The 16,433-nt window shown below is 43.5% G+C and overlaps 2 protein-coding genes across 2 annotated transcripts in view; one reads left to right on the top strand and one right to left on the bottom strand.

Moving 5' to 3' along the window:
* Window positions 1-2,360, top strand: part of dnah9l (dynein, axonemal, heavy polypeptide 9 like) — a 55,076-nt gene extending 52,716 nt beyond the window's left edge. The window contains exons 87-90 of the mRNA XM_030074186.1: window positions 298-413; window positions 1,331-1,443; window positions 1,631-1,771; window positions 2,113-2,360. Coding sequence (XP_029930046.1) covers window positions 298-413; window positions 1,331-1,443; window positions 1,631-1,771; window positions 2,113-2,360 — 618 coding nt within the window. The remainder of the gene's footprint in view (window positions 1-297; window positions 414-1,330; window positions 1,444-1,630; window positions 1,772-2,112) is intronic.
* Window positions 2,361-2,655: 295 nt separating this feature from the next.
* Window positions 2,656-16,146, bottom strand: LOC115374881 (mitogen-activated protein kinase kinase kinase 20-like). The gene is made up of 12 exons (XM_030074033.1): window positions 15,333-16,146; window positions 13,176-13,263; window positions 11,120-11,221; window positions 10,420-10,485; window positions 10,253-10,281; window positions 9,953-10,090; window positions 8,469-8,555; window positions 6,994-7,068; window positions 6,741-6,847; window positions 4,768-4,948; window positions 3,859-4,185; window positions 2,656-3,717 (listed from the first exon to the last, which is right to left on the bottom strand). Exons 1-12 carry the CDS (start codon window positions 15,489-15,491, stop codon window positions 3,196-3,198), a joined length of 1,881 nt encoding a protein of 626 aa, XP_029929893.1. The 5' UTR covers window positions 15,492-16,146; the 3' UTR covers window positions 2,656-3,195.
* Between the last annotated feature and the right edge of the window lie 287 nt (window positions 16,147-16,433).

Here is a 16,433-nt window from a genome sequence, read left to right as displayed (position 1 = left end):
TGGTACAGTATAACCACAAGAACACAAATGGGAATATGGTGAATGGTAGCCTCTCATGTCATGCCAGTGGTGTTTTAAGTGTTTTTCAGAATCCCCCCCATACCCAGTGGCTTTCACGCCTTCCTTTTGCCATTGCAAAGAACTGATTGAAAAAACGTTTCTTGCCAGTCTTTTCGGCAATGGTCTTGTTTGTTTTACCACTGCCACAAATGTGGTGATAATTTGAATTTAAAATGCTACATGTAGCATCTTTGATGTTTGCAGCAATGAAATAGAGGATTTTTTGTTCTACCAAAGGGTGAGCTGGCCATTTCCTCTGAGATGGAGCAGCTGCAGGCGGCCTTGTTCTTTGACAATGTCCCTGATACCTGGACCAAACTGGCCTACCCTTCCACCTACAGCCTGGCTACATGGTCTGTGTGTGTGTGTGTGTGTGTGTGTGTGTGTGTGTGTGTGTGTGTGTGTGTGTGTGTGTGTGTGTGTGTCTGTGTGTGTGGGCAGCCGTATGTGCCAATACCCCTTGATACATGTGGCTGCAGTATATAAACTAATATCGGAGGTGCACATCTACTTGTAGCAGGTGCAGTTATTGTATTATTATGCATTGTGCTCAAAATAATAGGTTTAACTGTTGGAAGTACCTTTTCTACTGTGTGATGTGTTGGGTATAGACCCAAATATTTTACTTTTAAAAGATTGTCGCTATGTTATTGTGAATACAGTGTCATCTAGACCTGCTGTGAGATTCTGATGTCATGCCCCAACTCAGTCTTCATTTTTTATCAATTTCAATGTGCTTCATTTGCACATTGACATACCTCTATGCACATTTTATACACCCATGCACACGTTTTTTTCTGTTTTTTTTTTTGTTGCACATTGCTTTTTGCACACTGGGTTGTACTTAGATCTTATTCTGTTGTACTCAGATCTTATTCTGTTGTACTTAGATCTTATTCTTTATTTTTTTTTTATCTTTTTTTATTTAATTTAATCTGTAATCTCTGGATACTGCTGAAAAACTGCGAATTTCCTGCGGGATGAATAAAGTATCTATCTATCTATCTATCTCTATCTATCTATCTAAGGTCATGACAAACATTTCATTGCATTACAATATACAATATACGTTAAACATATAATATACATAGAATATGTGTTGGTAAGGGTTAGGTAATAATTTCAGTAATGTATGCTGTGCAGTTTATGCTACAATCACTATGGATGATAAAGTAAATCACGAAGTAAACAAAACCCAGCAGATTAAAACATTGGGGAGTGTGTGTGTGTGTTTATGAGTGGTAATAAAAAGACTCTCTCTCTCTGTCAGGTATAATGATATGTTGCTGCGCTGTAGAGAGCTGGACAGCTGGACTCAGGATCTGTCTCTGCCCAGTGTTGTCTGGCTGTCTGGACTCTTCAACCCACAGTCCTTTCTCACTGGTAACACACACACACACAACACAAATAAAAAATTATTCATGTGTGTGTGTACAGAGCGAGAGAGAGAGAGACAGGGGTGTGTTTACACCTACTTGTCTAAGCAAGTTTCACCCGATTTCTCTCTCTTGCTCCATCCCGTCTCACCTCATGATTCTGCTTCATCTTTGCTCCTGTTGTTGCTCTCCAGCGGTGATGCAGTCTCTGGCCCGTAAGAACGAGTGGCCCCTGGATAAGGTGAACCTCACTGTGGACGTGACTAAGAAGTTTAAAGAAGAGTTCAACCAGCCTGCCAGGGAGGGAGCATACGTCTATGGACTTTACATGGAAGGTGGATAAACATCTATTATTCTTCCTCTCTTATGGGACAGCAGGAATGTCTGGCGGTTGGTGAGGTTGTCCCCAAATGGACAGCCTGGTTTTATATCCTGTGCAGTCACAGCTGCTTCCAATCTGCAGTCTGCTCAGACATGCTGCACTATGAGTCAACTAATCAATTAATTTTGTGATAAAAATGCAAGTCAAAGTAATGCAAGTAAATGCATTTTTTGTTTAATAGGTGTATATACATGGAAAATTAGATAACACGGTAAAAAAAAAAAGTCCCTGCTCTCTCTTAACATGCCAACCTCATTTTGCCTCTCGTTCTCCCTCACCTGTGTCCTTCCTTAGGGGCGAGGTGGGACACCCAGGCCGGGGTGATCACAGAGGCTCGTCTGAAGGACCTGACACCCTCCATGCCTGTCATCTCCGTCCGTGCTGTGCCCAACGACCGACAGGAGACCAGGAACATCTACGAGTGTCCGCTCTACAAGACCAAGATCAGAGGACCCACTTACGTGTGGACCTTCAACCTCAAAACCAGAGAGAGGCCTGCCAAATGGGTGCTGGCAGGAGTCGCCCTACTGCTCAGTGTGTGAGGAAGAGGTTGGGATGGATTGTTTTCCTGAGCAACATAAATTTGTATGCATGTATAAAAATGTGAAAATGTGAGATGTTTTCATATCAAATGTGAAATACTTAGGAGTTCTTTGTATGCATGTTTTCATGTTGTAGTTGAGGCATACAGTGAATTCATTGTATTAATTTTGTATGATGTTACATATTCTGCCTTTTCATGCATGTTACTAATCCAGTATAAAATCATAAGAACAGAATGGAACCAAAGACGTTGTGTCTTTTCTTTTTATTGAAAAATGATAAAATATACAGAGAGAAATGCCAAAAAAAAAAAAAAAAAAAATTCACACACTGGATCACAGTTAGAATTGATGAAGTCAAAGCTTATTGTTTTGAACAAATCAAATCTATAAACTATAAGATACTCTATAAGCAGGAAAAATACATATCACGAGGTGCTGCCTCACTAGAGCGACATTCAAGTGTTTTTTTCTGTAACACCTGTACTTCTTATGTTATGCAGCAGTTTTAAATAGCACATTAAAGTACACAGGTGAAGTCATTCTGACAACATGACAACAAGACAAGACAACCACTTTCTACCTTTTTGCTCCTTCTTACTTCACAGTACACATATGGGTGTAGTATACATTTGCCTCAATAAAAAATGAATAGTTTAACAAAAACAGACATGTGTTTAGACCCAGTGCTTTGCAACTGGCGTCCCTAAGGCACATAGCTCAGATATGTGCTCAAAGGTCAAAATCTATTGCGTTTGGCCTCTGTGTTTGTGTGTGTGTGTGTGTGTGTGTGTGTGTGTTAGAGTGTCTGAGTGTGTGTATTGGTGAGTGTTTCCTAGTCGCTATCATCAGACCAGCCCAGCTCCATCATGTCCATGGCTGCTGTCGCCATGTTGATTTTGGTTCCATGTCGCACGCTGCAGCTCTTCGAAGAGTTCTGATTGGAAGAAGCCCGCATGCTCACTTGCACCCCTGAGTGACCTATGACCCCCACCTCCCCTCTGATCTTCTGGCTGACAGCCTCACTACTGAGGTCACCCCTGACTCCCTGGACGACGACGCCCATGTCACTCCTCCTGCGCTCGCTCCTGACCCCGTGGCCTACGACCTTCATGACACCCAAGTCGCCCATGTTCATGTTCATGTCCATGTCCATGTCACCCAGTCCCTCCATCTCCCCCATCTCATCCATATCTAAGGACAGCATGTCACTGAAACCCCCCAGGCTACCTTGGAGGCCCTTGAACATCGTCTGAAGCCTCCCTCCCTCTATCCCTCCCTCCATCCCTCTCTCCTCTAGCCTGTTCCCCAGCTTCTCCATCTCCCATCCTCCCTCCTTCTCTGTCTCCCCCTCTGCCTCTCCAAACCCACCTGAGTACCCTCTGAGTATGGTGGTTACCCTGCTCCTCTGCACCCCTCCCCCCCTCTCCCTGTCTCCCTCCCCCCATGTCCTCTCCTCCCTCTCCATCACTCCCCCCGGGAAGCTCCTGAGCGTCACCTGCACCCTGCCTCCCTCCATGCTCCCGCCTTCCTCCCTCTCCTTCTCCCTCTCCCTCTGCCCCCAGCCCTTCTCCTCCAGGGTTCCTTCCTCTTCCTCGTCCTCCTCTCCGAACCGACCCTGGAACCCTCGGAGCATGGCATGCAGCCTCCCGCCATCGAGTGAGCCCACTCCCCTCTCAATTCCTCCCCCGGTTCCCCTCTCGGTGTCCCCGTTGCTGAGGGTGCGGATGAGGCAGCTGACCCCGGCGCTGCTGACCGCTGCGCTGTTGGACTCCTGTGAGTGTGAGCGGAAGAAGGAGCCCGAGGAACCAATGGAACTGAAGAACTGAGAAGGTCAGAGAGAGAGAGAGAGATCAGAAAAAGATGAAGAATGAAAAGGGTGAGGATTCATCCATTGCATCAATGCACTGATAATAAATTCTGCTGAACTGCATCGATTTGCTTAAAGACATAAAAAAGAATGAATTGCTCTGCCTTTGACCTAAATCAATATGAATCAAATTTAAAAAAAAAATAGATTTAAAGTTGTTACTGAAAAGAATACCATTACTTTCAAATATTTTGTAAATGCTGTTTTAGAATCCATAATGTTTAAGCAATTTTGTTATATGATGTTTTTCATATTTCAGAGGGAAAAGCATAGTCTTACATTGTTGCATGTTTATCTTATGGTTGTAAAAAAAATTAAATCATGGTTTATACATTCAAATGAAATAATTTCAATTAGGAAAAATCATTCTTAATTTGAATCACCAACTAATGATTTATGAATCGATTTGAAGTTGCGTCGAGCCAAAGATTTACACCCCTCGGGACAGGATCAATAATAAGCTTTTCGTCCAGGTGTTCCAATATGTACCGTTTACACTGCAACTTTTTACAGTCAGTGAAATCCACTTCTGCTCACCGGTGGGATATTGGAGCGCTCCATGAGCAGGGAGGTTGGACTGGGTGTCATGTTGGACCTCTCCATCAGCCTCTCCTCCCACAGCCTGAGCCTCCTCTCCCTCTCCTCCAGCTCCTTCTCCTTGGAGTAGAGCTCCCTCTCCAGCTTCCGCAGGCGCTCCAGAGTTGACTCGATCTCACACCTAAGTGCACATACATGCACATACACATGCAAACATACATATCAACTACTGCACAATATATGTGGAGATCTACGGCCCTGAGTGGACCTTCATAGCCAACTTGACTGCAACTACTATGGAAAAAATATGGGGGTCAATTCCAAAATGCTTATCTAGAAATATATTATTATATTGTATATTTCAAAGGGGCATAGGACTCTGGTATATCTTTTGTAATCATGGGTCTCAAGATCCCAATTAAAGAGCATTTTAAGAGCTTCTTGCTTAGTTAATCTGAGGTATTTCCTGTTGAAAGAGGTTGCTAGGGGTGGGGCTTCACACAAACAGGCATCTTTCAAAAGTATAAACCAATGGTAGATCAGAAAGGCATTTTTATTGGTTGGTTACACTTATTGGTTCATCAAGATTTCGCCATTAAAATGCACTTAGAAGTAGTGGGATTTTGATTTTTTTTCCCCCCTGATATGTTTAATTTCTGCAGGCAAGAAAGTACTTTAAGACAACAAGTAAACTGTTGAGAGTAGTGTGTGCATAATAAAACTCTCTAATGTCTCATTAGCATTGACCTAAAATACTTGATTCTCCTTATCAAATTGCTTTGACGGTGATGCAACTTGGAGCACATGAATCATGAATTTAATTAGGTGACGCCAAAGCTGCACACATGATAATGCCACACTGTGGGGCAAAATAGATAAGATGTGCCAATGAGTGAATCAGCAGCAGTAGATTTTGGTTTAAAGCTGAACATTTTAAGACATGTTGTTCCTTTGTGGTCAGTATACCTGCTAAGGAAAGTATTGCTCATGAAAAAATGTAACATCAGGTTTAAAACACAGCAGTGACAGCAGGGCATTGAGTTTTTTGTTCCATGGGATTGACCCACAACACCACAAGAGGGCACTGTGGGAGTTACTGAGTCAGTGTCCATGAACCTACACACACAAACACAATCAAGTCTCACAGCAACTAAATATAGACAGACATCTGACGCGCAGCCATACCTCCCTCCCTCTCTCCCTCCTTTCCCCTCCTTCCATACCATTTTATTCATTCATCCCACCCCTTTACCCCCTCACCCAGGCTCCCTCCTCCTCCTCATCCTCCTCCTCCTCATTTTTCCTCCCCTTGTCCAAGTTTTTCCACCCACACTCAAAACTTCCCTCAAAACTGATTGCCTTGCTGTACTCATGTCAAACATGCATAGAATCTCTCACCTTCCCTCCTCCACTTCCTCCTCCTCCAGTTTCTGTCTCTCACCCGTATCATCTGTCCCCTCTCGTTTCCCACTCTCCTCGCTGTTTGCTCAGTGTTTTAGATTTCACATGCACCCAATACATTTTTGTCCCTCCTGAACTCCTCTTCTTCTTCCAATACTTGATTTCTCTCACCCCCCTTCCTCCTCCGAGAGTCACTGTAGAGCAGAGCAGTGGAGGAATCTCTTCCATGGACACTATCCAGAGGGCTTATTATAGACTAAAGTAGAGTGCAGGGTCACACATTCAGCTTCTCCCCTGAGACTTTGGGTCCAAGAGGGAGAGAGAGAGAGAGTGTGTGTGTGTGTGTGTGTGTGTGTGTGTGTGTGTGTGTGCATGCATAAAAGTACAGTAAACCACATTCTCTATTTGTCATTCTGACAGGAGACTGAGACTTACAGTACTGTACACACTTGTAAAACGACAGAACACTTCTCATGCACAGACGAAATGTACCCACGATACACCCAGTGTCTTCTTATGCACGCCTATGACATTCTGCATCTGTGTGTGTGTTTATAAGTATGTGTGTGTACCTCCACTGGTCCTTGTTATGTAAAAAGGAGTTACACTGGTCTGGTAGCCTGCTGTCATTGGCCATGGTCTCCAAAGTCATCAGCACCTGCTTGAACTGCGGACGCTCCTGGGAGAAGTGCAGACATGCACACATGCAAAATTAGATAAAGTAAACATATGACACACGTGTTTTCAATGCGTTTTGTGAAGTATATACATGAGCCGCTGGTTTTCAATAGACTAACCATTGTATCCCTCATCCCATTAGCTTACTTTGGGGTCGGCTTGCCAACATTTCCTCATCAGTTCTGCAAAGCTTTGTGGACAGCTGGTGGGGATGGTCAGCCTCTAGATAATCACACACATACACACACACATACACACACACACATGCACAAGGAAACCCTTACACTTTTACAGAAAAATCACACTGGACCAGCTTGGTTTTCCTAACCACTACAACTACAGTATAAACCAAACAAAATCTTCAAAATGGTATTACAAAATGGTATTGCTGTTGTCAGGTGAGAGCCACATATCACCGATTAATGCTGACTTTTCCAGAACCAAGAAAAAAAAAAAAAAAAATCAGCCTTTTAGTGCTGATTGGTCGGTTTTGAAAAAGTTTAATAAATGCAATGGTTGTATAAATGAACATGAAAATCAACATAATTGCTTTTACAGGGACTTTACCCAACAGTGGCGATATTAAGGACCAATGAATTATTCTGTTTGAAGGAGTGATTTGAAGGACTGATTCTAAAAAATACATTTTGATCACACATTTCATGATGGAAAACAGGTCTCTTATAAAGTGAAATGGGTCTGGATTAATGGCGTTTGGCATGTTTTGTCTTTGCCTTTGTGTAATATGTGAACTGCAGTTACAACGCTGGACTGCACTGTGCTGCAGGGATAATGGCCCTCCATAAAGCTGAGAATCCAGGCTCTTGGCATCACCACCGGCCTGAATGAGCCCAGACAGCTCCATAGTACAGTACAGTAAATGGAAAGAGTTTTCTCTGGAGATTAATCCTAAAATATCACAGACTCTGTGAGTGAAGAGAGGGCTAGTAAAGAGGCTAGGAAGAGGGAGGTGTAGCAATGGAGGGGGGAAACAGGGCGAGAAAGGGAAAGGGAAAAGAGAGGGAGGGAGATAGACAGACTGGGTTATTTAGGGAGAGCATTTGGAGATTAGCCAACAGCTATGCAGGAATCATGTTCTCTGAGTTGTTTGTTGGCCCCGGTGTGTGTGTGTGTGTGTGTGTGTGTGAGTGTGTGTTTGCATACACCCGTGAGTCTTGCAAGAGTTTCAAGCATGTCAATAACTGAAACACATACACCGTATAACCATCAACCCTCACCTCCCATAAAACCCCTTGTATTAACCACCCCCCTATTGTTGCAATCTTTTTCTTTCCTCGCTCTCGGTCTTTCTGTGTGTGTGTGTGTGTGTGTGTGTGTGTGTGTGTGTGTGTGTGTCTCTCCCTCTCACTCAATCTTTCTCCAGACCTAGTAAAGGCTTGTAGCCAGGGGGACTCTGGCGGAGCTCCACTGCTGTGTATCCAGGCCTTACAAGAACAGAGAACTGACATCAGGCCTAAAAATACCCAGCCTCAGCCTCACCAGCTCACAGTGGAAACCATGAGAGCATCACATTGTTCCTGCAGCCTTCTCAAAGCTCTCTGTCTATGTGTGTGTGTGTGTGTGTGTGTGTATGTGTATGTATATGTATATGTGTGGCCTACCTCTTGTTTTTCGACCACCAGCCATGCCACTTGCAGGCCTTCGAAGCCTTTGAAAGGAACCTCACGAGTCAGCATCTCCCATAGCACCTGGTGAGGAAAGAATGTGTTTTTTTATTTGTGTATTGTTCTGTTTTATGGCTCTATTTTGAATGGTTGTCGAGATATGTTAAAGGAATAGTTCACCCATTTTGTCATTGTTCAATTGAAACACCACACACACGTTTCCACACGTTTGTATATCAGTGTAACATTCAGCAGGTTAGCGGGCACAGCTCTGTTTCAGGTTTCTCCAAAAGAACTAAGGTGGCTGAGTCCTGGTTCTCTACATCTCCAAAAAGGGCAAAAAATCACCATAAAATCACTCCAAACAGCTCATGCGGTATAATCCACCATGGGTCCAAAAGTAAAGTATTAATCTCAGTATCTCCTAATGTTTTCACACTTATCCTTGCCATCAGACAAAACAGTGGCAAGCACAACCTGTCCTGTCTGAGATACTGTCGTTATCTGTAATGTGTGCATAACCAATAAAGTGGTAAATACAAAGGGGAAAGCAAAATGTTCTATATCCACGATGCCAAGACGTGACATTCTCGCTCCTTGTTTAACTTTTAGCTGTTGGACATATAGTCAATAAGCCAATATGCACAGTGGCTCAGTTGTTAGCACAGTTGTCACCTCACAGCAAGAGGGTCCTGAGTTTGAATCCCAGCCGCAACGGGGCGTTTCTGTGTGGAGTTTGCATGGGTTTGCTCCCACTATGAAAACATGTATGTTAGGTTAACTCTCCTGCCTCTGAGGGTGCATAAGCTCAGATAAAATTAGGAGGGTTGCATCAGGAAGGCATAAAACCTGTGTCAAATCAGACATGTGGATGCATGAGGGGCAAATGATCTGCTGTGGTGACCCCTAGAGGGAGCAGCCAGGAGAGCAAAAAGAAATTTCACGGTCTGTTTTTATTATTTCTGACTGGCTTGAGGGGCGCTCCGGTAGCTCACCTGGTAGAGCGCCCCCCCTCTCCCTCCCTGCCCTTCCCGTATATCTCTGCTGTGACTGTCAAATAAAGTAGAAATGCCTAAAAATAAACTTTAAAAAAATGCCTTGAAATTTGAAAGTCAGGGTCAAGTGAAGGCAGCAAGACCAGGGCTCTGTGAGTGGAAATCTAAAATATAATGTGGTACATATTGGACTTTATTTGGACCCACAGCGTAATCATTTGGCTTCAGAATGCTTGTATTATGCTGTATGAGCTGTCTGGTCTAAATTTATGGTTTTTTTCACCCTTTTTGTAACTTTAAAGAGCCAAGAACACTTCTGTTGTTGTGGGGAAGGCTGCAACAAAGTGCCAACTAACCTGCTGTGGATAACGACAAAATGTTTATTTTGCATAGGGTGAACCCTAAACAGACAGGCACACTGAAAAAGCCTTATCAAACCATATGCTCACACATACATATAAGCATAGACATACTCTATCAACTCACCACACCATAAGAGTAGGTGTCACAGGTCTCAGAGACAGGCAGGCTCTGGATGACTTCAGGGGCCATCCAGGGAAAAGTGCCCACCACCGTCATATGGGTGGTGTGTGACAGGAACTTAGATGCCCCAAAGTCACAAATCTGGAATCGCCACAGGGAGAGAGAGGGAGGAGAGAGAGGGAGGAGAGAGAGGGAAGAAAAACAGAGAGAAGAAAGTCATGACATTTGTGCCTAAACTGAATTTAAAAAAAAAAATGTGATCTGTGGTATGGAGAGAGGGATCACCAGACTGTTGTTACAAACCTTCAGCACTTTGTCTGCTGTCATTACCACTGCAATTCAAATGGAGATATATGGGTTAGCTCTTGTGGTTCATATCGACGTAAGAAAATCCTAGATTCACATTCCCACAGTACGTATTGTAACAGTGAGTTAAAAGAAATCATGTTGTGGTTTGAATAATGCATTACCATTCCGTGACTTGAGGTCTCTGTGAATGACTTTGACTGGAGCTTCCGCATGGAGGTAATGCATTCCTGTGAGAAAATTGTTAAAAGTGTTAAAAAACCTAATAACCATACTTTTTGGTGTTCAAAATGAGTGAGTTTCTCACTCTTTTGGTTAGATCTGGCTACAGTATCATTTTATCAAAAACCATAGTCAAATATTTTGGGATTCAATGTGATTCCGGTTCACAGACAGCTACATTAAAACCATTTTGGAACAGATTTAGACAGAAATCTATTGAATTTAAGGTGAACTGGGAAAATTGCAAGCCAAGTTCAGATTCAGGTTTATTTAGGGCCCAATATCGCCATCGCACCATTGTACCATTACCTGAAATGCATATGATTTCTCTTACAGAGAATGTTATAAGATTCAAGTCCTTTGACCCTTTGCTTGCTAATTTTTATATACTTTATTGTGTTTTACCATGAACTGCCATGAAATGCCATAAAATTCACCTGTTTGCAGCTATCAGTAAATTAAGTCAGTCATGATCATTTAACAGGGGGGGAGTGATGTTAGATGCTGGTGGCTAAGATATCACAGATAAGTTTAACAAAAAAAAAAAAAAATGAAAACATATCATTGGTATGGACACTTACTATGAGATTCTGAGATATTTGACCCTGACAAGAGACAAAGAGATGGTCGCATCTCTGTTACCTTTAGCTATCTGTATGGCCCACGTCATGATCTGCTCCATGTCCATCTCCTCACTCTGCTCACTGGACAGGTACTCATACAGAGACCCCCCACTTGCATACTCTGGAGGGGGGAGCACACAAACACAAACAAACACGCACGCACGCACGCACACACACACACGCACACGCACACACACACACACGCACACACGCACACACACACACACACACACACACACACACACACACACACACACACACACACAGACTGAGTGTGGAGGACAAGGAAATGCCACATCAAGACTGTGGAATGCAAAACTGTCTGTCATAGACTGGCTGTTACTGTCTCATTCCCTGGCAATATTAGACAACTGAAGCATGGACTAGTAGATGACAAGGATGACATCTTCATTAATGCTGTCGAATCCAAGGTGTCACGTGTAGCTCAGTCTTTAGAACATGGCATTCACACTGTCAAGGTTAGTGCTGCAGTTAACACTGTCCATCCATCCATTTTGAAGCCACTTATCCTTGTGGGTCATGGTGAGAACAGGGCCAGCAGTGCAGCCCGGGTCTTTATTTCCCCAGCAACTTCCACTGGCTCCGCCTGGCGGATTCCATGACGTTCCCAGGCCAGCTGAGAGATGTAATCCCTCCACTGTGTCCTGGGTCTGCCCCACGACCTCTGCCCCGTCCAATGCTTGAGACAACTCAGGGGGGCATCCTTATCAAATTCCCAAAGCGCCTCAGCTGACTCCTCTAATCCAGAGAAGCGCCAGCTCAATTCTGAGGTCGCCCTGCACCGCTGAGCTTCTCACCCTATCACAAACAGTGAAGCCTGCAGCCCCATCTGGGAAACCTAATTTCTGCCACTGCATTACCACTGCATGGACCCATATAAAAATGATGCACCCCAAGGTGCTGAGAATAAAGCTGTCCACTAAACGGTTGAATGTTTCCAGTTGCACAATAATCTACAATGCTTGCTGGGACTCACACCAGTCTCCCCACATTAGTGATGCATGCTCTCTTTAGTTTAAGTTGTTTTTTTCCCACACTGTCAAATTTCCACTGTCTGCTGTCATTTGCTGCTTCAGCTATCACATGTAACTACGTAGGATTTTCCACATACTCTGTGAGCTAATCGCTGCATTGCTCCTAGAATTTTAAATGTGCAATGCTCTGCTCCCTCCAGCTGTCATTTTAGTGCTGCTATTAAGCGGCCCACCTCTGGTGATGACCTCATCCACCTCCTCAGTGCGAGATCCAGCTCGAGGAATCAGGATTCACTGGTCTCGTGCAGAAAGTCACCTTCATCACCGTCATCTCCCACCACTACCACCACCACCAGTGATATTTCCATCAGATGATATTTATCTGTGCTTTATGCTAATCAGCAAAGTCTTTCTATAATTGTAGATTTTCTAGCAATTTCTATCTTGCAATGAATATTAACTTATTCAGCTTTCTTTAGTTTCTCCTGATTAAAACAAATGTTAGACTAGGTCACTCTTTAGTGTTGTTGCTGGATCAAACTGGAGCAGCATGGTGTTGTGAGTCAGAGTTAAAGGTAGGTGTTATCTCAACCATATGACCACATCCAGGATAACGACCACGTCAAAACATTCTGGTTTCAGTTACCGATGTCCTGCCAGGAAACTTAGCATAGACCCCCACTCAGAGTATACACTGATATTACAAAACACACACTGGCTGACCATCAGAGCATGTGCTGGTGTTTGTGGGTGCACATATAAAGTCAAGTATGCCCTTGTAAAGCACACACACATACACACACAAACACACATACATACTTGCACTGTCTGACATGTGATGACATTCTATCTTGACAATAAAACCTTGCCTTCACCTCAAACTGATGCTAATTCTATCCACTAACCTTATATCTAAGTCTTAGCCCTAAAGATAACCTTCTACTGAATGGCTGATTAAATTAATTATTAATTAAACTGCTCCCACAACAGCAATTTGAAGTTTTGTATTTTTATGAGGACATGTAAAAGAATAGAGTTGCAGCAGAAATACTACATGCAAACACATTCATGGGGTCTGACCTGTGACGATGCCATAGTTGGGAGATTCCAGGACGGCTCCATAAAACTGAATGATGTTCTTGTGACTCAGGACACTGAGAATCTCAGCCTGGACACAGGAACAGACCGAGAGAGAGAGAGAGAGAGTGAACAACCACAGTAACATGTTTACCTAACCAGTGTGTGACACACATTAAATATATAATTCTGTAGAATACGACATAGGTCATTGTTGATGTAAACCAAAATGTTGATTTGTTATCCAGCTTTTCTTAAGACTCTGCTCCAAACCTTTCCAGTGGCCGTGTCGACAGTGTGTCTGTATCGCAACACAGTCCTGCATCTCTTTCACACCACAGGTCGAGTCAATAAATCAAGAGCCCTCACACCACTATGACAAACATGCCATTAATCTGAACTGACATACAGGTCATACCCTCTACATATGTGGAATATGTAACTGTTGCCAAGCAACATAATAGCTAACCATAAATGCTCATGAAGCGGCATGGAAATTGTTATCTAATACAGTAGAACCTCAGTTATCCCAACCCCTTAGGAATGAAGGTATTTCAGATAGCTAAAATTTCAGATAATTGAAACATGCAAATAAAATGCACCAAACCTGATGGGGAAAAATTCTACATAACTGGATATATCAATGACGTGTTTCCAAACACTTTGATGTACAAAACCCCATAACAAATATGTTGTCCTGGTAAGAAACTTACAGTTGTCCGCAAACCCTCTTAGGGACAATAGCAGCGTCAAAGAAATCACTTACAAACTGACCAATGAACAATAGACTCATTACTGGAGAAGAAATAGCCTTTAAACCAGCACAACATTAGACCTGCTTTTACTGAAGAGCAATACTGTAAGAACAAGAAATTAGATCAGTGGGCCACTGTACGTTACTGAAGAGTTTTGCGCAGCTTGTAGAGGGAGGGAAAAAAAGTAAAAATAAAAAACAGGAAATGGCTGTGCAGTTCACTGGTCGTTCCTTATAAATCAGAATAATCAAGGTCCTACTGTAATACAAAGTACACCACATCTTTAACACCTATTTTCGTTAGTGCATCTATGTGTGACACTATACTGTGAATATCAGTTTGTGTGCATATATTTGCACATGCAGTTTTACAAGTGTGAAGGCACTGCATGTGCAAATGCACACCTGAACAAACACTCAAGATTAATGATGCCTTTTAATGTCATATTACTCAACAAGGAGCTCCATTTTCGACAAGGTTCCAGAAAACTGACTTTTCATTTCCATTACTATCTTAAAAGGATCTATAATAGCCATTGCACATTTCTCCCATTCTCCCATTCTCTCCCATGATCCAGCCATTTGTATTGGCTCAACCTCTGACCACATGTCTGTGTGTGTATGTATGTGCTCGTGTACATGAATGAATTTATGGGTGTCTGCCTGGATGTGTATGCGCATGTGCATAATCAACCTGTCATCCTTAAACCCTGCACAAATTCACATTTAATTCAGCAAACAAAGCCTTTGAAATGTGTGTGTGTGTGTGTGAGTATGTGTGTCCATATCCATGTAGGCATACATCAGCTGCACTGTTCAAACCCACTGCCACAACAATAACGCCGTGCCTGAGTCACTGACAGGTCACCCTAACTTACAACAGTTTCCTGACACTGGGCCGCAAATCCATACCACTCCAGTATTAATAACAAAGCAGGAAATTATGTTTGGATGACTACAAGGCTCATGCCCATGGAGAACCACCAATACAACCTCCAATGCAGGAGCCAAAATACTGTCGACCACACACCTCTCCTCAACGTACAATAGGAGGAACAGGGGAGCGCTGGCATAAACAACTGCTCCACCAACAAAGAAGGGAGGAGTAGGGGAGGAGGGGAAAGAGGAGAGGTATGTTTAAGATAAACACATGGTCAACGGCAGACAGGGTTGGGGAGGTGGGGGTGTACAAAGAGGACTGGAAAAATCAGTGCCAGTTGCCAGTGGTATATGTAGCTCAGATAAGTAACTAAAGCTACAATACTAACAAATCGATCGTGGTATTATGTTTGAATATGGGCCTTACTGGGTGTGTGATGTAGGCCTGTTTCTAAGACCTTTGCTGCAGAAGTGTGTGATGGCTCTATGTGTGTATGTGAGTGTGTGTGTGTGTCTTTCCTTCTCACCTCTTTTTCAATCTTCAAAAGTTTCTTCACAGCCACTTCCTTGTCCTGGGATATCCAGAGGGCTCTGTAAACGCTCCCAAAGCTGCCCCCTCCACAGTTCTCATAGAAGAGCAGGTCCTCATGCTTTATCTGCACAAACGACGAGCCCAGGGACGACATGGCATACTGACACACGCACACACACACAAGCTCGCACTTGACGGCTGCTGCCCCAAAATGTACAAGTAGCACACAGGGTCACGGATCAGTTCAGAGAGAGAGAGAGAGAGATAGAGAGAGAGAGAAAGAGAGAGAGAAATAGAAAAGAGAGGGAGAGAAGTTCCTCCACAGTGGATGTTATGAGTCAGCAAAACAGATTGTCAGAGAGAAGAAACTAGAAAGTGCTGGATAGAGAGAGAGAGAGGGGGAGAGAGAAAGAGAGAGAGAAGTTTGCTCCCTGTGAGTCAGTAAAAGTCAGTTGAAGTCAAAGCTCGCTGTCACTAAAACACAAGGCACTACACTGCCTCACGGTGGTGATCTCGTGTAACTGCAGCACACAAACCCAGACATATGAGCATGCACATACGCACGGACATACACACACACACCTACTCACAATGTGTAAAGATGAAGGGCTTGGACGTGTGTACGTTTGAGTGTGTGTTACTGCAAGTTACGATATGCAGTCAGTGTGAGTGTCGTCAGCTTCTAGCAAACACGCTGTTCAAATATGGTCACTGGCATCCAGGGCATTCCTTCTTCCTGGGCCAGGATAACTGTTGCTATATAAAGCAGACTATATACCACAAACACACACACACACACACACACACACACACACACACACACACACACACACACACACACACACACACACTGAAAGAGAAAGAGAGGCAGATATACACTCTAGCCTGTCCTGTACATCTAGTACACTTCTAATAAATCTGCTTGAGATAAGGGTTGCTGTCCCAGATATCCAAATCCATCTCTCACACACTCTGCAGCTTAACACACACACGCACACAAATACATTTACACACTCACCATAACAGGCAGACAGGCAGGGACAGTGTATTAGGTGACTCAACCAGACAAGAATGACCCAGTGACATCATCAAGCAG

The sequence above is a fragment of the Myripristis murdjan genome, chromosome 17, assembly GCF_902150065.1.
Source record: "Myripristis murdjan chromosome 17, fMyrMur1.1, whole genome shotgun sequence".
Classification (NCBI taxonomy): domain Eukaryota; kingdom Metazoa; phylum Chordata; class Actinopteri; order Holocentriformes; family Holocentridae; genus Myripristis; species Myripristis murdjan.
The sequence above is the reverse complement of the archived record's forward strand: the minus strand, read 5'-3'. Positions and strand labels throughout refer to the sequence as shown.

Bases quoted from the DNA above. Each gene is read 5' to 3' on its own strand.
- LOC115374881 (XM_030074033.1), bottom strand. From the start codon at position 15,491: ATGTCGTCCCTGGGCTCGTCGTTTGTGCAGATAAAGCATGAGGACCTG. The intron at 8,556-9,952 runs GTGAGTTGATAG...TTTCCTCACCAG, and splicing joins ACACCTACTCTTATGGTGTG to GTGCTATGGGAGATGCTGAC. The intron at 4,186-4,767 runs GTGAGCAGAAGT...TGACCTTCTCAG, and splicing joins AGCGCTCCAATATCCCACCG to TTCTTCAGTTCCATTGGTTC.